The 25,099-nt window shown below is 37.6% G+C and overlaps 1 protein-coding gene across 2 annotated transcripts in view; it reads left to right on the top strand.

Moving 5' to 3' along the window:
* LOC117306763 overlaps positions 1-23,364 on the top strand; it is a 44,498-nt gene extending 21,134 nt beyond the window's left edge. For both annotated transcript variants that reach the window (XM_033791261.1, XM_033791260.1), the window contains 17 exons: positions 56-374; positions 1,999-2,185; positions 4,882-4,943; positions 5,372-6,013; positions 6,813-7,094; positions 9,097-9,206; positions 10,226-10,445; positions 11,326-11,439; positions 12,624-12,751; positions 14,206-14,364; positions 15,537-15,909; positions 16,481-16,680; positions 17,349-17,516; positions 18,432-18,541; positions 19,649-19,911; positions 21,106-21,172; positions 21,616-23,364. In XM_033791261.1, the coding sequence (XP_033647152.1) occupies positions 56-374; positions 1,999-2,185; positions 4,882-4,943; positions 5,372-6,013; positions 6,813-7,094; positions 9,097-9,206; positions 10,226-10,445; positions 11,326-11,439; positions 12,624-12,751; positions 14,206-14,364; positions 15,537-15,909; positions 16,481-16,680; positions 17,349-17,516; positions 18,432-18,541; positions 19,649-19,911; positions 21,106-21,172; positions 21,616-22,105 (3,894 nt within the window). In that variant the 3' untranslated portion in view covers positions 22,106-23,364. The remainder of the gene's footprint in view (positions 1-55; positions 375-1,998; positions 2,186-4,881; positions 4,944-5,371; positions 6,014-6,812; positions 7,095-9,096; positions 9,207-10,225; positions 10,446-11,325; positions 11,440-12,623; positions 12,752-14,205; positions 14,365-15,536; positions 15,910-16,480; positions 16,681-17,348; positions 17,517-18,431; positions 18,542-19,648; positions 19,912-21,105; positions 21,173-21,615) is intronic.
* Positions 23,365-25,099: the final 1,735 nt, after the last annotated feature.

The following is a 25,099-nucleotide window of genomic DNA, read 5'->3' as shown; positions in this document are numbered from 1 at the left end:
AAAATATATATTGATACCTCACCATTCAATGTTACTTTTCCATTTATTCAAACAGCTGTCTCCAAGATCCTCATTGGTGCAAAGGGAATTCCGTGTCCCCCTTCGAGTCTTGCCAAATGAAGAGATTCTACTGAGCATAGAGTACACGGATAACGTCTTAACCAATCCCACGATGTTCCCCGTCCAGACACCTTGCCTCGACTGTGTCTCAGTTAACTTCACGACCTTTGTGAGCGGCTGTGGGGACGCTACTTGTCTTAGTCAGTACAACAATTGGAAAACGGAGGTTATAGGCTTGGTAGGCACCTCTTCTGCACAGTGTGGTATTCCTGAACGGAATAATCTTTATGACGAGTTGTACATGAGTTGTTTCTGTGAGTATTATCTTATTTATAAAGGCATTGGACACTGTTGGTAGTTACTCAAAATAATTATTATCATAAAACCTTTCTTGATTACGAGTAATGGGGAGAGGTTGATAAAACATTGTGAGAAACAGCTCCTTCTGAAGTGAAGTAGTTTTCGAGAAAGAAGCAGTTTTCCACGAATTTGATTTCGCGACATCAGATTAAGAATTTGTGGTCACGAAATCAAGCATCTGAAAGCACACAACTTCGTGCGACATGGGTGTTTTTTTCTTTCATTATTATCTCACAACTTCGACGACCGATTGAGCTCAAAGGTTTGTTATTTTATGCATATGTTGAGATACACCAACTTTGAGTCTTTGACAATTTCCAAAAGTGTCTAGTGTCTTCCTTTCTTTAGGGAACCTAGTCGATCCAAGCTTGATACACGTACAAACGAAAAAGTGCTCCAGGTGATGAGCAAAAAGACCATTTTATAACATAGCTCTAGTTTGTCCGTGTGCACCCTCAATACTCAAACTTATCAGCATTGGCAAGAAAAAGGTTTGATATAAAATGATTTCCATGATGGTAAAATAAAATTTGCAATTCCTTCAGCTTGGGGTGGAAAGTTCCGAAGTGCCAGAGGTCAAGAACTGTTGAGCACCATGTGTAAAATAAATTGTTTTTAGTTTAGATATCAAACCAATAATAAATGTTCAATTCCAATTCAATCAATATTCATTTCCTTTTTGATAAAAAAAGGAGAATAATAAAACAATTAAGTACAATTTTTTTCAATTGAACATTTTTGTTGTATAACGCAGTCAAGAATAAATTAATTAATTAAAATTGGAAAGAAAAAATGTATCATGGATACTAAGCAAATCTGCATGGGGGGCATACAGAAGCTAGAAAGGCTTGTTTTTAAATGCCTGTGTGGTGTAGTACTTTTACAATTTAACTCAGAGAAAATGTTTGCTTTTCATTTGCTGTAAATGATACAATCTTCGTCATTGGTTGTCAAAGGATAGTACATAAGTTGCTACGCACAGGTATATTATCTTGTCTGCATGACCGTCTGCTAGATAGAAATGAGACATATCTTGTGACGCGATCTTGGACCAATAAAAAAGGCTGAATTTTTGTAAGGGGTTTGGTAAGACCCATTGTATGTCAATTGACAATATCTGTCTTTTTGGTCACCAATGGTTGTTTTTGTCAAAACAATTCGGTAACAATAGGGTTACCGGAACTTAGTGGTAAATGAATATCATTTTTAAAGTGCTCTACTCTTGAAATTTTGAAACAAGTCAACTGCACAGGGTGTTTGTATAATGGCTCAACTAGGGTGTCGTGGCCGAGCAGGTAAGAGCACCAGACTCAAGCTCTGGTGCTTCTGTTCAGCAGAGTGTGGGTTCGAATCCTGGTTGTGACACTTGTGTCCCTGAGCAAGACACTTAAGTATAATTGCTTCTCTCCACCAAGGGGGAAATGGGTACCTTTGAGGGCAGATCTAGCTGGTTCTTGTGATTGATTGAGCCCAGTACAAAGATTGGGTTTGGAGTGGTCAATATTTTTAAAATGTTGTACTTTTATTGATTTGCAAGAAAGCCCTGATTTGACTACTTGTTCTATGTTTTTGTTTCAGCTCCGCCAGAGTTTAGCTTTATAAGTCCCAGTCAGTATTCTTTCGTTGAGGACATGGTCAGGATACGATGTGAGGCATCAGGCCAGCTGGCAACACTGGTTGAATGGTATGACTCAGAGATGCTGCTTGTTGCATCTGGCTTAGGAGTTGCTGTTCATTCCTTATTCGTTTCCGAACAAGAACAAAGGTATGTTAAACTCTTTAATTAACACTCCATTCTCCTGAAGACGAGCAGAGTATACTGTTCGAAACATCAAGACCGAACCGGCTCTTCTCAGAGCTAGCACTTCCTCAAAAGAGATTTACACATGGTTGTACCTGCAAATCTTCTATTCATATTTATAGTTACTCTTAAACTATTCATGTTGGTATTTCTGGAGCAAATTCCGTGCCCATTTTTAGAAAAAAAATTCTGCTACTAACTCACAAATTTACTTTTGGGTAAACAGCTTCTGGTCCCAAGCTTAAACATTCAGAGCTCAAGCAAAGGACCGCTCAATGGTTACTTCCCACATACGTAATAGTCACCAAAAGTAATTCATGGCATTGAAATCTAATTATTTGAGGTATGTTTGATCGAGTTGTTATGTGAATTCTCCCGAAGTGTTCCACGACATAGGCACTCATTTAGCAAATCTAGAAGTTGATCATGACTGCTTGGATTCCTATGTCAGCCAATATGAGAGTACAGTCAGTGACATCTTGGATAAATACGCACCTTGGAAAAGGAGATCAGTCAAGGTCCGAACTGAAGTCTCCTTGTTCAAAGATGATATTCGTACAGCGAGAAAGATCTGTCGTCAACTGGAGCGGAAGTGGCGGAAAAATGGCAAATTGGCAATACAACGACAAGAATATCGCAACCAATGTAAAGTAGTTAGGAATTTGATCAACCAGGCAAAGATCATCCATTATTCATCTCAAGTACAAGAATCCTCAGGAGATCAAAAGAAGCTCTTCAAGATAATTGGTAAGTTGTTGCTCAAACCCAAAACCCCTGTCCTTCCATCCACCTACAATAACCAGGACTTAGCAAATGAGTTCCAGAAATTCTTTGTCACCAAGATTTCAGACATCCGCTCATCATTTTCATCAGTCCCTTACAACGTGCCGCAGACATTGCCACATCTTCAACCAGAGTGTAGACTATCTGTGTTTGAGCCTGCCACTGTTGCTGAGATTCAAAGGGTTATTATGAAATCTCCTTCAAAATCCTGTGAGCTGGATCCAGTATCAACATCCGTGATAAAGCAAAACATTGATATATTTGTACCCTACATCACTAAGCTTGTAAACGAATCTCTCAGTTCCGGTTGTTTCCCCGATAGCCTTAAAGTTTCCTACATCAGGCCGCTCATCAAGAAACCAAACCTGGACAAGGAGATATTCAAAAACTACAGACCGGTTGCAAACTTAAAATATCTTGGAAAAGTCATCGAACGAGTAGTGTCATCACGTATTTCTGATCACATTCATACTTTCAACCTGTCCGACGTGTTCCAGTCTACAGCATACAAGCCTTTCCATGGGACCGAGGCTGCACTAGTCCGTGTGAGCAACGATATTCTCTCTTCTATGGACAATGGTAACCTTACAGCACTAGTCCTGCTAGACTTGAGTGCTGCTTTTGACACTGTTGATCATAACATCCTTCTCTCTCGGCTCCAGAATCACCTTGGCATAGAGGACACAGCCCTAGCATGGTGCAAATCGTATCTCCACAATAGAACTCAGCATGTGTGTATTGGCACTGCGATATCCGACCCTGTTGTTTTGAACTACTCTGTGCCACAGGGGTCGGTACTCGGCCCGCAGTGGTTTAGGCTGTACACTTTACCGATTCGTGACATCCTCAAATTTAATCTGAATTAACATGTGTACGCAGACGACACTCAGCTATACATCACGTTTAAATCTTCTCAAGAAAACGCCAATGCATCTATTGCAAGACTTGAGAAATGCATCCAAGAGATTCGACGTTGGACACAACAAAACTTCCTGAAGTTAAATGATGATAAGACAGAGTTCCTTTTATTTGGGTCACGTCAACAGTTAACTAAGGTTTCAGTGCCATACATCTCCATCGGTGATGCTCGGATAGCTCCCTCGCTAAAAGCTCGGAACTTGGGGGTTATTTTTGATTCATCGATGACACTTCAGCCACACATCAACAATATTGTTCGTTTATCATCATATTACATCAGGAATATAGGTAAGATTCGCAAGTACTTGGACAAAAGTGCCACTGAAAAGGTCATTCACGCATTTGTTACTTCTCGTCTTGCCAACGGCAATGCTCTTCTATACAGTCTTCCTAACAACCAGATTTCCCGACTTCAACGGCTCCAAAATACTGCTGCCCGCATTGTGACACTGTCTAGAAAATCCTGTGCTATCACCCCCATTCTGAAACAACTACACTGGCTCCCTATCTCTCAACGAATCATCTTCAAGCTGATGCTCATTGTCCACAACGCTCTAAATGGCAAGGCTCCCCACTATATTTCTGAACTGCTTCAAGTTTACACTCCATCAAGGAATCTTCGATCAAGTTCCATGCTTCTCCTCATTGAACCCAAGTCTCGACACTCATGGGGTGACAGGTCTTTTTCTTCAGCCGCGCCTCGCATCTGGAACTCTCTACCACTTAATCTTTGATCTTGTGTTTGTACCGCAAAATTCAAGTCTCTTCTCAAAACTTATCTTATGTCACAGGTTTTCAATGACTAATTTTGTTGTGTCTGTTTTTCTTTGTGTTTTGTTTTTGTTTTGTTATTTGGTTTTACTGCGCCTTGAACACCCAGCAGGGTGGATATGTGCTCATTACAAGTCTTATTATTATTATTATTATTATTATTATTAATCGTGTGTATTCAATTGCAGTTTCGTCTGTGTCCTCGACAAAATTGTGCGATCTGAACAGGCTGTTATTGTAGCTGCATGGAGTAAGTTACTTAATACAAATATTCATATAATAACAATCTATTTTATGTACATGTATTTCAAAAGTGCCTTTATTGCACATGTTCGATCTATTTTCTGTACCCAAAAAGTATCACAAATCAGACAACCGACCTATATATATTTACAACTTTTTTTAGTGCTTAGGAAAATCATCAAAAGTAGATAACAAGGCAAAGAGATAAAACTGAAACAATAAACAAGTCCCAGAAGTTCATGTATTATATATTTAATTAATAACTTTTAGGTTTCATTAAAGAAAACAAATTCAACTTCAACTTTTTCAAAATTCAGTCTGAGAAAGTTTTCCCACCCCCTTCTGCCTTTCCTCAAGAGAAAAACCAAAAAAGTGTTTTCCCTGCCAAGAGAATAACTTTAACTTCCTAATAATTTGTTTGTATCTTATAAATAGATGATGAATGTGATCAACTGTTTAGGGAGAGGGAAAGTTTCCTTGGTGAGCAATCATCCGACTGTGTTGTTCAGGGTTCGAGGCCCGGCTCTCAGGTTGATCAAAGTTTGTATGTGTTCTTCCAAGGACCGAATGAGTTTGCCTTTGAGCTAAGGCTCAGCTCACTGGGTGGTAATCAAATGAGTGAGGGCAGCAGCCCCCCCAATGCAGCGGCTCCTGGGCAAGTGAGTATTCTACCACCCGTCAGGGTCACCTTTGAGGAGGACTTCATCAGACCTAGTAGAAGAAAACGAAACATCATTCAAACCATCATATACAGCCGCGATTATGAGGGTGTCTACGTTTCGCAGTATGATGATACCGTCTTCAAATTGGATCCCCCCGTGTTGTTGAATCAGAGCAAAACCATTTCTGCGTCTGTAGTGTTTCTAAACCAGCCGACCGAGGGTGAACAGCAGGGGTCATTACAAGGGCAGGTGTCAGTGTCTACTATTGGATGTATGAACAGTAGCGATTCTATCTGTAGCGGTCACTTTAATGCGTGGTCACGCAAGCAGCAAGAGTTTGAAGCAACAGGCTGTAGCAGTGAGCCAAACTATGCACTCGAGGCTTACAGAGTCTGCCAGAATTTTGCAACTACCGGTTTGTATTAGTATTTATTTTATTTATTTATTTTTTAATTTTAAATCTTGAGACATATACACAATAGTTACAAGTTATACAGGGGCTGTCAAGGTGAAAACTTAAGTATAAAAACTGTCATCAAAAGATGTGTAAAATCAGACTCCTGCCAACGATAAAAATATAATTATACAATATAAAAGGAGATTGCACTGAAACATTTAAAAATCACACAAAAAACATTTAAACACAAGCAAAACCAGATTATTGAGAAAAAAGTTATTATTGGTTTATTAAAAATCATTATTATGTTATTATTTATTATCAAAGTTATTATTGGTTTATTAAAAATCAATTTTCGCATCCAAAGTTAACAATATAAAAATACAATTCAGACATCAAAGAGTACAAAAACCTAGCAAATATACAATAAGAGATTATAAAAATAGAGAAGATTTGAATATAAAATTTACAAATTGTAAAAAGATATACAATAAAAATATTTATACAATGAAAACAAATTGTACCAATTTTTTTTTTTTTCTTCTTTTAATGTTAACGTTTCAATTCAGTCACACTCTGCTGTTTATTCAGCAAGGCAGTTTGTTTTTCTTAAGTTGGCAATAGAGATTGTAAAATGGACCTTTGAACTCAAGCTACAGTATGTTGTGGGAAAATGTGTGCTTTTAACCATTCAAATGGTTAAACCAGTCACTGTCTGTTTTTTTTTTTTTACCAAACCATTTTGGTCAGAGAGGATGATGGTGACAAATGTTTGTTTGATTCTTAACTGATGACGTTCTTTTACTTACGACAACAGAGCCTGTGATCACGAATCCCCCAAGATCTGTAGAAGTCAACTCAACGTCGATTGATAATTCCTTGCCAACAACATTGGTGTGTGAGATAGAAAATGCAGTGGAGTACAATTGGTACAAGGTTGCCCCCACACCCAGACGACAACTTGTTAAGAGTGGGAACGTGCTTCCCTTTGAGAATATTGACGATTTGGACCAGGGATTCTACATCTGCACTGGGACAGGTGGAGGACTTTTTATGGATAGGACAGTCGAGACCAAACCAGCACTTCTCACTATTGCAGGTAAGAACATCAAGAAGGATTTCCCCCACCTGTTCAAGGAACATTACAGAATTGGGTTTTGCTAATACACGCGCTGGCAGTGTAAGCTCTTTGTGTAATCCACCATATAACTAACAAACCTGTAGACGTTTGAGATCGATCGGCCATCTACTCTGGGTCATGAGAAAAACAGATTACAAGTTTTGCATGAAATCGATTATGAAAAGAAAACATCCAACGATGTTGAATTCTCAAGGGGGTCTGTATCTTTTTGTATGGGGGTTTTATTTCATTCTTGAATGTTAATGATATTCAATTAAAACGGCATTGAATTTGAACTTTTGGCTGAAGTGAAAAGGCCTCTTTGGGAGTAAGGACCTATCTGTTGTTCGAATCAAATGAAATCACGTTTTCAAGTTTCGTTCTAAAAGAATATAAAATACAATGACATTTTACACCATTTTAACAAGTAGTTAGAGACTTCCATAAAGACTCTGTCTTTAGATAAATTAGTGCATTACTAAGCAACATTTGACCTTGGAGGCCCCCCCCCCCCCCCCCCCCTTTAAAGCCAGGGGCCAATTTCATAGAGCTGCTTAAGCAAAAAATTTGCTTAAGCACGAAAATAGCTCGCTTGTTTTACACATATTACTGGCCAACATTTCATGCCATATACATGTACGTTGCTTGTGACTGGTATTGAGCTGTTGTTTACTTAGCATAACAATTGAGTGGAGTCTATATTGGCCGGTATTCTGATTTTACTAAGCATTGATGATTTTGCTTTAGCAGAATTTTGTGCTTAAGCAGCTCTATGAAATTTGGCCCAGTGGACACTTTCAATCAATCAATCAGAGAAACTTATAAAGCGCCAAAATCAACCAAAGTTTCAGTAAACAGTATTGTCCGAGGCCCACACTTCGTGTATCACAACTTATATATAAAATAACAAACCTGTGAAAATTTAGCCTCAATCGGTCATCGGAGTCGGGAGAAAATAATGGGAAAACCCACCCTTGTTTTCGCACGTTTCGCCGTGTCATGACATGTGTTTACTATAAATCCGTAATTCTCGATGTCGAGAATTGATAATTGTTTTAATGTTTTCTCAAAAAGACAAGCATTTCATCGACTAATATTTCAAGAGAAGTCTTTTACCATTACCTTCTGTAAACCCTGTAAGTTATTTGTAAATCTGTGAATTTTTTTTCTCTTTTCTGTTCCGAAAGTGTATAATGGCTTTAATATTTCACTAGTCAATCAGCTTTTGCACTCGGCCATAAATTCTAAGGTTTCCTCTTAGTTTAACCTTCGGTTTTGGAACTGTGTGATTGTTTTATTCCTTTAAGAATGTAGATTTGCATGTATACAACCAAGCTAACCTGTGAAAATTGTATTTCAAAATGTAAATCGCATTGTTGAGATATAGCACTAAAAAATCCGCAGGGAATGAGTGCACGTAGGAATAGAAATACACAATCTATCAAAACTGATATATTTTCACATTTTATAGGTTTACATTTTTTTTTCACACAATGCCTGAAGGCCACTGCAAGGTGTGGGCTGCAATTGATTTTTTTTCCAGAGGCTGTTGCTACCTACTCGTAGGGCTGAAATAGGGTTGTTACCCTTTTTACAGTACATACGGATGTACAGTAGTCTTGGACATCATCAGGTTACATCTAAGTGAAATGTTTCTCAAAATGCTCAATTGGTTTGGTATAAGGCTAGCAGACCAATGTTCAGAGAGAATGGCTTTTTTTTTGTCTTTCCTGGAGTAATGATTCTGCTGGAGTCTTGTAGAGCGCACATATCTACCAATAAGGCACTCTATTGGCACTGGTAATAAGAGAAACACTTTTAACACATGTTTATTTGAAGTGTTTTATTTATGAGACTAATTTATATACTATCATTTCTATAAAAAAATATATAAAATTTCATCTTCAAATAAAAGGAAAGCCAGAAACTGTCAGAAATTATTTTCCCATAAGTTTACAATGTTTGTGTTTTCTCCTGGAAGGTGCTTCAATCTTTAAGGTAACAGTGCGTCTTGTGATGAACTTCACAGCTGATTTGCTGGATCAAGACAGCAGAGCTTTCAGGGATAATAAAGTGATACTGCAGGAGCAGGTAACAGTCATTTACTTTTCAAATTTCACTTCATGTTTCTATTTGAAAATGCTTACCTTAAACATTTGTACACAAAAAAAAAAACCTAAAAGGAAATTGTTCTTGATCTAATTTGAGTTAGATAGTGTCTTTCAAGGCATTGTATAGAGTAGACTATGAATATGACATCAAGCGGCTCAAATATCTGACCTACAAGCTGGCGTCTGTGCGTGTGCGTGCGTGTGTGCATGCATGTGCCGTAGAAATCAAACCGGGAATGTTGCGTGCTGCGTACTTCGATGATGTACGCGTTTGGACGCGCATATGGTTTGCCCTACGAAATGGTGACTTTTCATGGCAAAAAGGGGTTATTTAATACGGTCTATACCTTCGGTTTTTGGAACTGTTTAATTGTTTTAATTCTAAATAAATATACTTTGTTACAATAAAGGTGACCTGTGAAATTTAAGTTGGTCGCGTTTTAAAAAAAAAATCTTTGAAACTCCAGAGACCAGTATGTCCATGCAGGAAGTGTAATCTTTACAGAGGAATACGGTACAGTGATTAGCAGTACAGCTTTATAGTCAAATTTGGGGGCGTAAAAGTGATATCTTTTTCCATAATCATAAGACTTTGAAGTGAAATGTTTCTCAAAATGCTTTACATGTATAGTATAATTGTAGTTGCTGTACTTCTCACAATGTTAGTTTGTATTTTGCCATTAATTTTCACAGTCCTTATCGAATGTATAATGATTCTTCAAATTAATGACACGCCAATAGTTAAAAAGGTTAAACCAAGGCGTTTCATATTTCAGGAATTTTTCTTATTTCAATTTCAAGATTTATTTAAAATCTTCTAAAGCTTTTGAATTTTTCTGCAAAAAGGAAAGCAGTGGCTCGAGGGATAAATGTTCCACATTGTGTAAAAAACCGGATGTTTTGTAATTACTGGTTTTTGTATTTCTGTGAATTTTGTTAAACCCTGAAGCAAACTGGCTTGAATATAACACTGGCATTTCTACCTGTCTCCCTGCTTAGTTTATGAGGCAGTTTTTGGAGAGCCCGACCGGGATTCCAAACATTGAAGTGATAGCCTTCCGTCCAGGCAGTGTGATCACAGACCTCATCATGTACTTCCAGCAATCCAACCTCCAAGATTCCGAACTTGGGAATCAAATCTACTTAGCGTTAGCACAGGCCAATAACTCCCTATTTCGACTCTCCCTTGTTCCTGAAAACACTACAGTGTTGAACATAGGTAAGCGTGTTATGCTGTCACCATCTTGGTTATGTTTCCTGTTTTCAAAACAGTAATGAATGCTAACTTTCACTGCGCAAACATGGCACCAGACTATTATTTTGTCCAGCCTTAGTTTGGTTACAATGAGTTGGAATTGAGTAAAATCAAGATGGCCGCACCGTGATAAAGGTCTATAAAACAAATATTATAGTCGATGAGTTCAAATAGATAAACAAAATTGGTTGACTTTTTGATGTAAAGCATGCAGTGGTAAAAGCTGTGCAAAGTGATCGAGTCTCTCTGCCTTTGCGTGAAGTAAAGCATTATTTTGGCTTGATCAAAATTCCAACCTGATTGGTCAAAGATTTAAATCATTCACTGTTCGACGCAAAATAGATTAAAATATGCCCAGTCAGTTTCCCTACTGGTTATTACTTGAAATTTGAAATAAAAAGTTGCATCCTTAAGTTGATGCCTGTCCTATCTATCGCTTCCAATTCCAATAGGTTGTATTGTAAACTTTGGTGTGATCCCTGGCTATATGCCAGCTTATGGTTGTTTGGCTTCTGACACACCCTGAACAAAGATGATACAACAGGGAGATCACTAATCGTAAAAAGAGTTTTATTCTTTTCAAATAAATTATTTGAATTTTTATGTGAACTGCCAAATTAAATGATAATAGTAATAACATTAGTGTTAGATAGCTCAGTTGCTGGAGGGCACAAGGTGTGCTTCAACTTTCCATTGTTCAACCCAAATAAAAGAAAATTGTTGCCTGACACTAAAGACAAATGTTGATGTGAGCTGAAAATATTTTTGATCATGATTGAAACCCCCCCCCCCCAAAAAAAAAAAAAAAAAAAAAAAACATGAATGCTGATCTTCCTCACCACAGGTTCCTGTGTGCAGTCGTCAGTCGTTGCAGGAAGTAGAAACCTGACTTTCCCACAGACTAGAATCGAACAAACAGCCCAAACTGTCGAGCAGTGCTCGTCGCTCTCATTTAGGGGTAAGTGTTTGAAGAGGAAGGGAAATTATTAACTCAACTTTGTGATTTACTCATTTTTTCCAATAGATAGAGTCCTCATGAGAGTGGGAAAACAATTACAAGTCTCTTACTACACGTTAAGAAAAGGTTTTGTCAACTTCCCAAAAAAATCAGATAACATCGTTCTGCGAAAAATGGGTCTCTAAATTTATGTATTTTTGGTTCATTTACAACTTTTTCAGAGTGAAACATAGTTAAGTGGATTTTTTGTCATTCAAAAGGGTAAAGTTCAAGGCCATTTTGACTAAATATTATCAAAAGTCCGGGATGAACCAAAATATCCCTGTACACAAATGAGAGTAGAACAGCAAACAAGTGATCACGGTATCTATCTTCACACAAACTTCAAATCCATTCGAGTGATAAAGGAACATTAAACAGAATTGGTGAGAAAAAAACATGTCTTAAGATCAAAGATTAACATAAACCTTACACAGTCTAGATCCCTTGAAATGTTTCTGTCTGAATTGTAATATTTGATGAGAAATAAATAAAACTTATTTCCCATTTGGAGTTATTTTCACACAGTGAGCGTTTTATCAAATTGTTTTTTAAATCAACGTCATGCAAAATGTTTAATTAGTTTTCACCATTTTCTCGTGACCCAGAGGCCGATCAATCTCAAACTGTTACAGGTTTGTCAGTTTATGTAAATGGTTGATTACATAAAGTGCTTACACTGCCAGCAATGGTTTTGTTACCCAAAAACAATTATGTAATGTTCCTTTAAAGCCATTGGACACTTTCGGAACAGAAAAAATACGCGGAGAGCTGTTGATAGTGTAAAACATTATGAGAAACGACTCCCTCTGAAGTAATGATGTTTTGGGGAAAGAGGTATTTTCTCAATCAAATAACAGAAGTGTTCAGATGAAGTATTTGACTATGCATCTGAAAGCACACATTCACAATGGTGTGCATCAAGGGTATTATTTTTGTTCATTATTTTCTTGCAACTTCGTTGACCAATTGATCATGCATATTGGCAGTTGGGATACACCAGGTGAGAATGTCTTTGACAAAAATTAATTACAAATGTGTTCAGTGCCTTTAAACAGTGATTAAACCAATTTTAAAAGTTTAGAATTTTCTTGCGGGGTACTTTCATGGATGGTGTTATTTGTTTGTTTGTTTGTTTGTTTCAGCTGGGAAGCCTCTTGCAACAAGAGAATGTGTCGGAGATCTGATGACTGAGGCAGAGTGGCTTGAACCAGTCATCATTGATTGTTCTGAAGGCGGAGATGTAAATAATCTTCTGGATGGCTTGGCTAATGTAAGTCATTGTTGTCATTTATACAAAATATAAATTGTATATTTATATATGTGTATATCTCTATATTTCTGTTTAAATGCAAAGAATGGTTAATGGCTTGGTTTTTCAACCTACTTAAACTCTTTCAGTGCCCACTTCGAACCTAAACTGCCCAGCTTTTTGAGTTTGTTTTTCAAGCTTCTGTATCAAAAAAAGGAGTGAAAAATCTTTCTCACCGAACAAGTTGTATCTAGCTGGTTGTTGTGTTGTCTTGGACTGCCAATAGTGTTTTCCTGTGTTACAACATGTATTGTATAATTGATGACACTTTTTTTAGTACATGAAAACAAAAATAGATCGTACATGTATGATATCAGCACTTTTGGATTACATACAAAAAAAAAACAGACATGTACGACTTTGGCACTGAAAGATTTTATAGCAGAGTCTCTCTTGAATGATGACAACCACACAAACAAAGGTCCACTGGTATACCATGAAGAGTCAAGTGGACAAAAAATGAAAAGAGAGATAGATATAGATAGATAACACAGAAAAAACAAGGGCTGAACAATAAAAGGGGCAGAGGGGGGAAGGGGCTGGTTTATACCACAAATGGTTAAAAACAACTTTATTATTTCATATAACTTTGTGAAGTGAGTTTTACTTTAATATCTCTTTTGAGTAGTGTTGGTTCTTAAAATAATCAGTGGTTAACGACTCAACGTTTCAATCAGTATTCTCTGATCAACAAGAGATATTCACATGGTATTACTGCAAACCTCTCTTAGTTATAAACTTCCACAATGCAGAGTTTCAATTTCTACTTAGAATTTTTGTTTTATTTTCTCTGTGTATTTGTTTTTACTTTTTAAATTGTTTTTACATGTTTCTTTTTTGAGAAAATAAAATTAGCTGTTGCAAACAACCAAATGGACCGAGGGTATAAAAGTAAAAAATAGTTAATGGCCTGACGTTTCGACCCTAGCAGAGTCTTTCTCGAAGGCTAAATGACAACACAACAAACATGAACAGGTCACTTAGTTAGTTGTTCATGTTTGTTGTGTTGTCATTTAGCCTTCGAGAAAGACTCTGCTAGGGTCGAAACGTCAGGCCATTAACTATTTTTTGCATTTTGTTTTCTTCTTACATTTTGTTGGTCTCTACAAACTTAAAATATTTCACGGCCAGTCTTTAAACATTTTTTGCAATGTAAAGTTTTTGCCATCACCTTTCTTTGGTTTTGTCTTAAAGGCACTGGACACTATTGGTAATTACTCCAAATAAATGTAAGCATAAAAACTTACTACGTAACGAGCAAAGAATTTGTTGCAGGCATCTGAAAGCACACACATTATTTTGTGCAACAAGGGTGTTTTTTCGTTCATAATGCTCTTGCAACTTTGATGACCAACTGCGTCCAAATGTTCACAGTGTCCAGTGGCTTTAATAAACTTCTGCTCTTCCTTCCCCAGGTTGAGGTCACTCCTGAGAATGTTATTGAGATAGCCATGGAGACTCTCAGTCTGTCGTCAAATTACTCCGATATCGACGAGACTGGCATCAAGGCAATCGCTGAAATCTTGAACAACATCGTCACGGTTGAGACGGTCTCAAAGAGCCCTTCACCTGAGGTACGCCACCAGGGCCCATCTTCATAAAGCCTGTAAAGCACAAAAACTTGCTAAGCACAAACAAATGTTGGCTTTGCAAAAATAGCTTACCAGCCAGAAAGCCAAACGGTTAACAAACTATTCTCGTTGTGATTTTTTATCATCTCTTTTTAAATTCTTTTTTTTTGTTATTAGTATGTATTGTGCTTATCTGCTTATTGTAAGTTTTTTTTTTATTTGTGTACAGCGCTTTGAGAAGTTGCATATAAGGTGCTTTATGAATGTTCTTTTATTATTATTATTATAGTGTAGTTGTATTACCTGTCACATTATATGCATTGATGTACATGTAGATTGTTTAGCGTACTCCTTTATTGTAAAGTGCTTAGAGAATTAAGTGTTAATTATTGTGCTCTATACAAATCAAAAGTTATTATTTTTATCATGAACCATATTGCTGCAACTAGTACCCCAGTCATTTCTTGCTTAGCCAAAAAATTTGCTAAGCAGAATTCTCGGCTGAACAGCTTTATTGAAGTGGACTCTTGCCCTGCATTTATTGTTGTACCTGACTCGACTCGATCGTATGTTTATTTTGATTTTTTTCAATTGCATTCTTGAGCAAAATTTGCTTTGCCCTTTGCATTGTGGATCTTGGCTTATGGCAAAATATTTAGCCGATTCATGGTGAGCAAAAGCAGTTTTTTTTATCAAGAGCGAAAAATACCTTTTCTGAAAATTGTATGAGGACATAAAGAAAACAAAATCATGAATAATTAAATAAATAAATAAGTCAATAAATAGTAACAGATTATAAATAAAAAAAATTAGTTATTAAATAAATAAGAACTAAAATAAAGTAAAAATATAATGAAATTAGTTTAAAAATGAGAAGAAAAAAGGAATGAAAACAAATTATGGTAATAATAGTTATAATGGTAACAATTTAAGGTACACAATGATAAATTTATAATAGTAAAAGTTTTTGAAATGCAATAATACAAACAAAAATTAATTAAAGTTTAAAAAATGGTTAACGAAAGATTAATATAACAAAGTTTAGATTTTCAATGTAAGTTCCCTTTGCAAAATGAAAATGGACTTGCCCTCTGGAAATTCCCGGCTTTTATGTAACACTCGAAAATAATCTTTTGCTGTTTTAATGGTTACTTCTGATTTCATGTACACCACAGATTGCAGCAGACATTGTTGAAATTGTAAGCAACGTCCAGGAAGTAGACCAGGAGACATTTGACAATCTCGGCGATGACACCTCACCTTCCCTCATCATACTAGCCCTGGAAACCTACATCACCGCGCTACAGATGAGCGACTACCCAGCCAACATTACTGAAATACAGGATAACATCGCTGTTGTGGCAGTCGTTATACCCCAGCAATCCCTCCAAACTGGACTGGGGTTTGCCTCCATCACTCAGGGATCCGGGCTGGGGTCTCTGAAGACGGAGGATATCTCAATTTATTATGAGCCCAATAGCATCCCAGTTGCAGAGGTGAAATCGTCAATCTTGGTGCCTGCTGCAGTATTAGATTACGTCACACCAGGTACGTGTATTCTAAAGATGACTTTTAATTAATCCTCATTGCAATGGTTTTGTGTTTTAAAGCATAATAAAGACACTGTACCCTACTGGAATCACTCAAAGTTAATTGTTAGCATAAAAACTTAATTGGTAACACACAATACAGAGCTGTTGATAGTATAAAACATTGTAAGAAACAGCTACCTCTGATAACATAGTTTTCAAGAAAGAAGTAACTTTCCACTTCAATATTTGAATTTGATTTAGAGACCTCAGAATTAGATTTTGAGGTCTCGACTTCAAGCATCTGAATCTGGTGTTTTTTTCTTCCGTTATGTTCTTGCAACTTCGTTTGTGTGACTTTAGTTATTTTTCTAGTGTTTCTTTTTTTAGCTATATTTATAAAACGTTTTAATGGATGTGCTTGGCACCTAAGAATATTAGTGTTCTCACTAAAAGGTTTCACCTGGAAAGAAAGAAATAATAAAAAAATAAATTTCTATTCATCCAGTTATTGCGCTAATTGTTTGATTTGCATATATATATATAAATGTAAATCAAATATTGTTTGTTTGTTTGTTCCTGATGTCCAGGCGAGACGGTACCCATTAGCTTCTTCCTGTACCAGACCAGCAAGCTGTTCCGTTCCCCCTCTCTACAGGAGGCAAAGGACCCGGCAAAGTTGTTTCGTCGTGCTGTCGGCAGTCGCGTCATTGCTGCCACCGTTGAGGGCATTAAGATTGAGAATCTCCCAATGGATCAGCCTGTCATCAGCGCTTTTCTCCCCCTGAATGTAAGACTTCCCTCACAGTTATTTATGAATTGGAATTTTAAAACAATAGACCTACATGGCTACTTAGAAAACAATTGAAATCAAAACTAATTTTTGTGTTGACCCAATTTACCTGACGGCTGTACACAATATCTTACGTGCACCATTGTGGGAGTGAGTTTTCCTGTGCGTGCCGCTTTACAGGCATCATGCATTTCCCAGGTTGTGTATACTCCCCCGGGAGCTGAGAAAGATTACAGGAAAGTTATAGGCCCAATGTCGACCAGTAGCCGATTTCACAAAACACTAGGACAAGTATTGTCCTAACTTAGGATTAATCTAAGGTTTACATGCTACAGTGCATTAGCTACAGTGCATTAGGTATGGACTCGTTGTTGTTCTCTTAATGATGTCCTTTTAATCTTTTTAAAATATTGTATCATAGTTGCAATTCAGTTTTTATGCTGTGATGGCTATTGTCAATAAACCTTTTATCTATCTATCTATCTATCTGTCCGAACCTAAGGTTACATGTATAATCCTAAGTTAGGAAGAGTTTTGATGAAATTGACGGGCTGACACTAATGTAAAACCTATTGATTCACCCTTGTAACGTGATACACAAGAACTAGTTATCATTGTCAATTTACTTATTGTCATACCCTGCCCTTGCACCGTGCAACCCTCAGGTCAGTGGCCCCGATGAGATGATCAATGGGTCCCAGTGCGTCTTCTGGGATTTCTCGTTGAACGATGGTTTTGGAGATTGGTCAAGCGAGGGCTGCAGTAAAGCCCTAGTCAACAACAGCAGGACGGTGTGTCACTGTGACCACTTGACGAGTTTTGCTGTGATTGTGGTAAGGACATTGCTCAACTTATCTTTTATTTGTAACTTTCTATTTTAATATCAGGTAATACACCACAAGGGAAACTGGTGAGTAACTGTTATGTTACTGAGTAACTTTTGAAGTAATAAACCACAAAGGAAACTGATGAATAACTTTTATGTTACTGAGTAACTTTTGAAGTAATAAACCACAAAGGAAACTGATGAGTAACATTTATGTTACTGATGAGTAACTTTTGAAGTAATAAACCACAAAGGAAACTGATGAGTTACTTTTATGTTACTGAGTAACTTTTGAAGTAATAAACCACAAAGGAAACTGATGAATAACTTTTATGTTACTGAGTAACTTTTGAAGTAATAATCACAAAGGAAACCGATGAGTAACTTTTATGTTTAACTGAGTAACTTTTGAAGTAATAAACCACAAAGGAAACCGATGAGTAACTTTTATGTTACTGAGTAACTTTTGAAGTAATAAACCACAAAGGAAACTGATGAGTAACTTTTATGTTACTGAGTAACTTTTGAAGTAATAAACCACAAAGGAAATCAATGAGTTACTTTTATATTACTGAGTAACTTTTGAAGTAATAAACCACAAAGGAAACTGATGAGTAACTTTTATGTTACTGAGTAACTTTTGAAGTTATAAACCACAAAGGAAACTAATGAGTAACTTACTGAGTAACTTTTGAAATTATTGTTGGTTGTGCTGTCCGTTTGGTATGTTACACACCCTTGAGGGAACACTATTACCCCATCATTCAGGAAAGTTCATTGCCCTACCTTGATTGTTAATAGTCTCAACTTTTTCCAGCTTTGATCTTGATGGAAAAAGTATACCATATTTTGGTGCTGCTGACAAGTGAGAGGTACCAAACACTTGTGATTATTGATGTAATTTCTGCTATTGTTTTTCTAGGATATCTATGGCAACCAGGAGAATACTGTTTTAAGTATCATCAGTAAAATTGGATGTGCTGTGTCTGTCATTGCCCTCCTTATCACCATCATCACGTACCTCTACATCAAGTAAGTACCGGTAATGGCTTCCTCTCATACAGGAAACTGTGTAAGTCTGGTGCCTTTTTCACACTTTGCACCCTTCAGCCCCAATGATGACTCAAGCACTGATACGATCTGCTTGAGCCCCAATGGCAACTTTAGTCAACTGTGTGTTATCCTTCTTGAGCCCTATAATAGACCCTTCCCATGAAATATACTGCATGCGTAAGACCCTATTGGTTTGCAAACGCCATAGAGTTTTGCACTAAGCAGGCGCGCAATCGCCTCTGCGCGCAGCCATTAGCCATTTACAAAACAGCGCGTTATTCCCTCATTTTGCCAACCAAAATGGTCGTGCGCATGCGCTATGTGCACTTTACATTCTTCATGTGGGAAGGGTCTATTGGAACTTTTGAAGTCAACTATGCACTGTACCCTGCTTGAGGCCCAACAGAAACTTAAAGGACATTACAGAACATTACAGTCACTGGCAGTGTAAGCACTTTATGTAATCCACCCTATACATTAACTGACAAACCTGTTGAAGTTTGAGACTGATCGGCCATCTAGATCACAAGAGAATAAGGAAAAACCGATTACAAGTTTTGCATTGCATCAATGCCCAACCTAACATGAATAAAACTGCTCACTGAGCGATAAACTCCAAACGTGAAATTAGATTATTTATTTCTCAACAAATATGACATTTCAGACAGAAATATTTCAAGGGATGTTTTCTACTGTCGTCATCATTAGACCGTGTAAGTTTTATGTAAATCTGTGATCATCAAGATTTTTGTTTCCCACCAATTCTGTAACGTTCCTTTAAGTTTTCTAAAATTACACACAACAACACTCAAGACTTGTTATAAAGTAGGCCTATTAGTTTTGTCTCAAAGTGGCCCACATTATACCCAAGCTTACAGTGGTTGGATTCCAGATTGCAATGAGGAAAGTATTAGATCAAGGACTTGGGTGTTTACTCACGATCTGTCTTTCCCACGCCGTGTCCTTCACCTGCGTGCATTTTCAGTTATCTGTCAACCCCACTCCTATAATCTAAACTTAAAAACTATTCAGCTTTAATGGAGATTTGTTCAAATATTATTTTTCTGTTTCACTTTTATCTCCCAGGAAACTTCGCACTAAGCGCCCTCAGCAGATCTTGATCTGCTTCTCCTTCTCCCTCTTGGGGCTTTACCTCGTCTTTCTGACCGGTATCGAAGCTACAGAGCCTGCAGTCGGCTGTACCATCGTGGCGGTGTTGATTCATTTCTTCACTCTAGCTTCAGTGGCTTGGATGGCCGTAGAAGCCACGAATATGTATTTTCTCTTTGTCAAAGTACTCAACGCCAATGTGTCACACTTCATGCTGATAGCGTGTGCCACTGCCTGGGGTAAGGATCCAAACATTATTGGATTTGCAGACTTACATTATGTATGGGTCCTATTAGCAACAGGAGCTCAACGGCACTTGACACTATTGGCAGTTGTTAAAGACCATCAAGTCTTCTCACTTGGTGTATCTCAACGTTTGCACAAAACAACAAAGCTGTGAAACTTTGATCTCAATTGGTCGTTGAAGTTGCGAGATAATAATGAAAGAAAAAAACACCCTTATCACACGAAGTTGTGTGCTTTCAGATGCTTGATTTCAAGACCTAAAAATCTAAATCTGAGGTCTCATAATCAAACGTGGAAAATTACTTCTCTTCCAAAAACTATGTTACTTCAGAGGGAGCCGTTTCTCACAATGTTTTAAACCATCAATAGCTCCCAATTACTCGTATATACCACTTCGACGACCAATTGAGTTCAAATTGGGAAGGTATTTTCTGCTCTACCGGCCAGGCTTAGGACTGATAAACCCAACCCTACATCCGTATGGACCTTAAAAGAGGTAACCCTGTTTTAGCCCTAGGAGTAGGTGGCAATGGCCTCTGGAAAAAAAACAATTGTAGCCCACACCTTCTTTTTTTTTAAACCAAGTAAGGTTTTATGCTAATAATTATTTTTAGTAATTACCAATAGTGTCCACTGCCTTTAAGCAACATCAGAAGCGAAAGCAGCAGCAGCATTAAGCAGATTACCAAGCAGTAGCAACAGCAATGAACAACAGCAATGAACAACAGCAGCAGAATATTAATACAATATTATTAATGTTTTGTAAAGTTTAACTTGATTTGTAGCCAACGGCTAACTTGCGTCAATATTTTTCAAAATATCAAGTTGTTATAACCACAAGGAAAACTCACTGGGTAAATTTTAAATAATTTGGGGATGAACAAAAAAAACGATAGTGGAGCACTGATTTCGAACCAGAGTGGGTAAACGCTCAATGATGCCGTACAATGTACTTTGCCAAAATAACCAACAACAAAAGTGGTCTGCAAAATTTTAAGAACTCGGAGTTCCCTATTTAGACCTTGCCAAATATCATAGAATTGGAAATTGTGTCTTGTAGCTACTTAAACATTTTGTATTGTATGTGTTTTAAAACCATCCAGTGGATGCCAAATTTCTAGGTTGTAATGTGGAAAAGAAACTGTATATTTTGTTTATTCTACTTTCTGGTGTTTTCTTGGTTGCAGGTTTGCCACTTCTGATTGTAGTCATCATCCTTGCTGTAGACCACACCAATTACGGAACTGCCGATTAGTAAGTTCATGACAGGGTTTTGGCTTTTTTTCACCTCTATTAGACAGGATAAAGACACAGTAAATGAAGCCACATTGCATACGCACTTTATTAGCAGATTAAATTCCAATGGTTGTAAAAGAAAAGAAGTTGAGTACCTGGAAACCACCCACAAGTGTTTAACCCTTTCTAGCACTCACGCAATATTAAACATAGCGTCATTCACTCCTCAGCGCGCCATGGAAATTCACTCGACTGTATCTAGAAATCATCGGACAGCTTTCGTCGTGATTATTTTTGTGTGTTTATGTTCTCTATTTTGTAGAGGATGAAATCTTTTCACGGTTGTTTTTGTAATTGCGTTACCAAATTGAAGCCTCAAGGTTGGAAACATGAGAGAGACCCACAAAAATTTGAAATGAATGTTTTGATCAAAACAAATCCATCTTCTTTATTTTTTACAGTTGCTTCCTGAAACCCGGTAACGCATTTTACTTTGGCCAGATCCTCATCATTGGACTTGTACTGCTATTCAACTTTGTCATCTTCACTTTGGTCATGCGCACATTGACCTGTGCCCGCAAGGGCCTCAACTCTACCTCAGACAGGGGAAAGCGGCAGGAGACACTGCGACGCCTCCAGAACGCCATGGCTATCTCGGTCCTCCTTGGTCTGACCTGGGTCTTCGGACTCTTGTCTCTCATCGAGACAGCCAACTTTGTCTTCCAGATCTTCTTCTGCATCTTCAATTCCCTCCAGGGGTTAATGATCTTCATCTTGTTCTGTCTGAGACAGCAAGAGATTCGCAAAGCTTGGATGGCATTCTTTAAATGCGGAGATGATCGCAAAGCCAAGTACAGTAATACAGCAGGCGTTAAAAGCAGGGGCAATACAGAGACTAATACCCAAGGTACCATACCATTGACCAATCAAAGCACCAAGAGCACCAGTTAAATACAAAACAGTGGTCACAAATATAGGGCCAGGAACCTTTTTCTGGTAGTTGATTGATTTGCTACCCCTTGTGTCTCCTTGGCAATGACATGACAGGGTGCAGTTTCAGTTGGAGGTTTTGTCTCTTTCGGTTTCTATTGTGCGGACCAGAACACAAGTGCCTGTTACCCCTCACCTCAAAGCTCTCCCCATCTCAACTGCATCCCTATCCCTCACTCTGAATTTACTCATCCCCAACGCCACCTAACTCCCCCATTTCCATTCCCAATCGTGGGGTGTGGATATCATACCCCCACATTTCCCACCTTTGAAAATGTACTTTTTTGCACCACTCCCCTATTTCCCACTGAACTACTTTACAATTGTAATTATGAACAATTGTATTGTGTGCTAATGGTGAACAAAAGGAGAGGGTCTTTTGGGGCAATTATGACTGATGTATTAATTATGACTTTGCCTGCCCTCACCCCCATCTCCAATAATAGTCACACCCTTGTGCCTCTGCTCCCCTCCTTCCTTTCCACATCACTCAATTAAATTGTCTCATCTAAAAATCTCTTTTCCTTAAACTACTCTTTTTTCCCTATTGTACTCCATCCTCAATTTAAAGCATGCCCGAGAAAAACTAGAACATGTCATTTAATCTTAAAGAAAAAAAGATGTAGAACTTATGTTTTTTAATCTGAGTAAAAAAAAGAGAAATAGACCTTATGTCTTTCAATCTGAATGAAAAAAGGGAAATAAAACTTATATATTTTAATCTGAGTGAAAGAAAAAAGAAATAGCAGTTATGTCTTTTAATCTGAGTAAAGAAAAAAAATAGGAGAAATGTCTTTTAATTTTAGTAAAAAAAGATAGAACTGATATGTCTTTCAATCTAAGTGAACAAAATTAAGAATTAGAAGTTATGTCACAGTTGCCCTGAGACGGCTGTACAGTGAAAGACAGTAGCACCAGGGCTCAATCTCATAGAGCTGCTTAAGCAGAAAATATTGCTTAACAATTTTCTGCTTAGTTAAAAAGGAGAAGGACACCGGTCATAAATTGTACATGTGACATAGTAAAGGCTGGTAACCTTATTCTAATAAACATAATTATTTTGTGCTTACGTAGCTACTTTTGTACTTGAAGGCACTGTACACTAATGGTAATTACTCAAAATAACGGTTAGCAGGTAAGCATTCAAACATACTTGGTAACGAGCAATGGAGAGCTGTTGATAGTATAAGGCATTGTGAGAAACGGCTCTCTCTGAAGTAACATAGTTTTTGAGAAAGAAGTAATTTCTCACTGAAATACTTGAATTGAATTCGAGACCTCGGCTACTGAGGTCTCGAATTCAAGGCATCTGAACGACAAGGGTGTTGTTTCTTCCATTATTCTTTCGCACGTTCGACGACCAATTGAGTCAAAATTTTCATAGGTTTGTTATTTTATGCATACGTTGAGATACATCAAGTTAGAAGACTGGTCTTTGACAACTACCAGCAGCTCTATGAAATTGGGGCCTGATCACAGCAGTATACTTCTGATCTAGTATAATCAGTTACAGTGTATTTTTAAATGTTTTTTTTTTTTCATATAGGTTCTATATCATTAATATTCTTATCAGTATTGTAGTTAAGATCACATAAGTATACTCATGGTAGTATTATCAGGATCATTGTATTTTTGCCATATTTATCATGTTCATATAGTTAAAGTAACATATATTTTATAGGAGATATTTTCATGGTAAGTGTATTTTGTATAACTTTGTACTCCTGCATGTCCTGTTTGTTTTATAGTTTAACCATAGTGTGCGAATTATGTACTTTTCCTGAAATGTTTACCTATACGATTAATTTATACTAATTCAAACACATGAGAACTTACATATATATGGTAAGGTGAAATAAAACCATGAAATCGTAAACTCAGTTTTGTCATACAGTCAGTTTCCGATAGAAAAGGTCCTTTTGAAAGTTCCAAAAAATGCATTTTTATTTCTGAGGTTTCAGAGTGAAATTCCCCACCCCCACCCCCTCTAGAATGTGACTTCTAGTTAACTAAAATACCAAACCGCTTTATAGACCTTTTCGCTGTTGATAGTGTGTCGGTTGGCATGGCTGACCGATTGGTCGTGTTAAAAAACAATTGCAATAGTTTTTTAACACAATTAATTGTGACCAAATATTTACTGTAAAATTTCTGATCTGAAATATCTCTTGATTTGTTTCCAACGAATTCAACATATTTTTAAATGTTTGTTTAACATTTCTAAAAATTGTGGCCATCTGTTTTTGATTTGCATTTATTGCTTTTCAATCCTCAGCTGGCAAAAACTTGGGGTGTGAATGACATTGTGAAAGAAGGTACTTTTCATGTACGAAGTTAATGTAGAACATCTCTTTCACGTTAGCTAAAGCCTCAGTGTTTCTCTTTCACACTGGTACGTTTCTCTTCCACTCGACCGCCGGTTTGTGAAGTGGCTAGTAAGAGGCGGCCGCCACGTGGAGGTCGACGGCTATATAATGATGAGTATGTGGCAACCACCACTTATTTAAGTGGCGACCACCTTTTTGTCATTTACTTCCGACTCGAACGAGAGGCCGACACTAAATACGTTAATGGGATACTTTTAGGGACAGCAGACCAGGTAAACCCGTTGGTCTCAGAATTTTGCGCAAGCTCAGAACTATGGGTGCGTTCGTTTAGCCTCCCTGGGTCATCCCCGGTCTGCCCCGCTGTGTTCGAATAGCTTTGACGTCATTCCAGGGGCTCACCCAGGACAGCCCCCAGTGCCCTGCTTGTAGAGTGGATCACTTGGGGGCTGGCCCCAGGTGCATGACGTCACTATGAGAGCGGTGAGTGGTCGTTCGTTTAGCTCTTGTCAGGGGCTTAGCCGAGTGAGCACCGCGGGGTAGACCCAGGGAAGTTAAACGAGCGCACCCTATGTTAAAGAATGGACATTTTGCTGGCAAGTCTGCTGCCACCTTGTGTTCCAAAGTCTCC

Source organism: Asterias rubens, chromosome 2 (assembly GCF_902459465.1).
Source record: "Asterias rubens chromosome 2, eAstRub1.3, whole genome shotgun sequence".
NCBI classification, from domain to species: domain Eukaryota; kingdom Metazoa; phylum Echinodermata; class Asteroidea; order Forcipulatida; family Asteriidae; genus Asterias; species Asterias rubens.
This window is presented reverse-complemented; position numbering and strand designations above follow the sequence as displayed.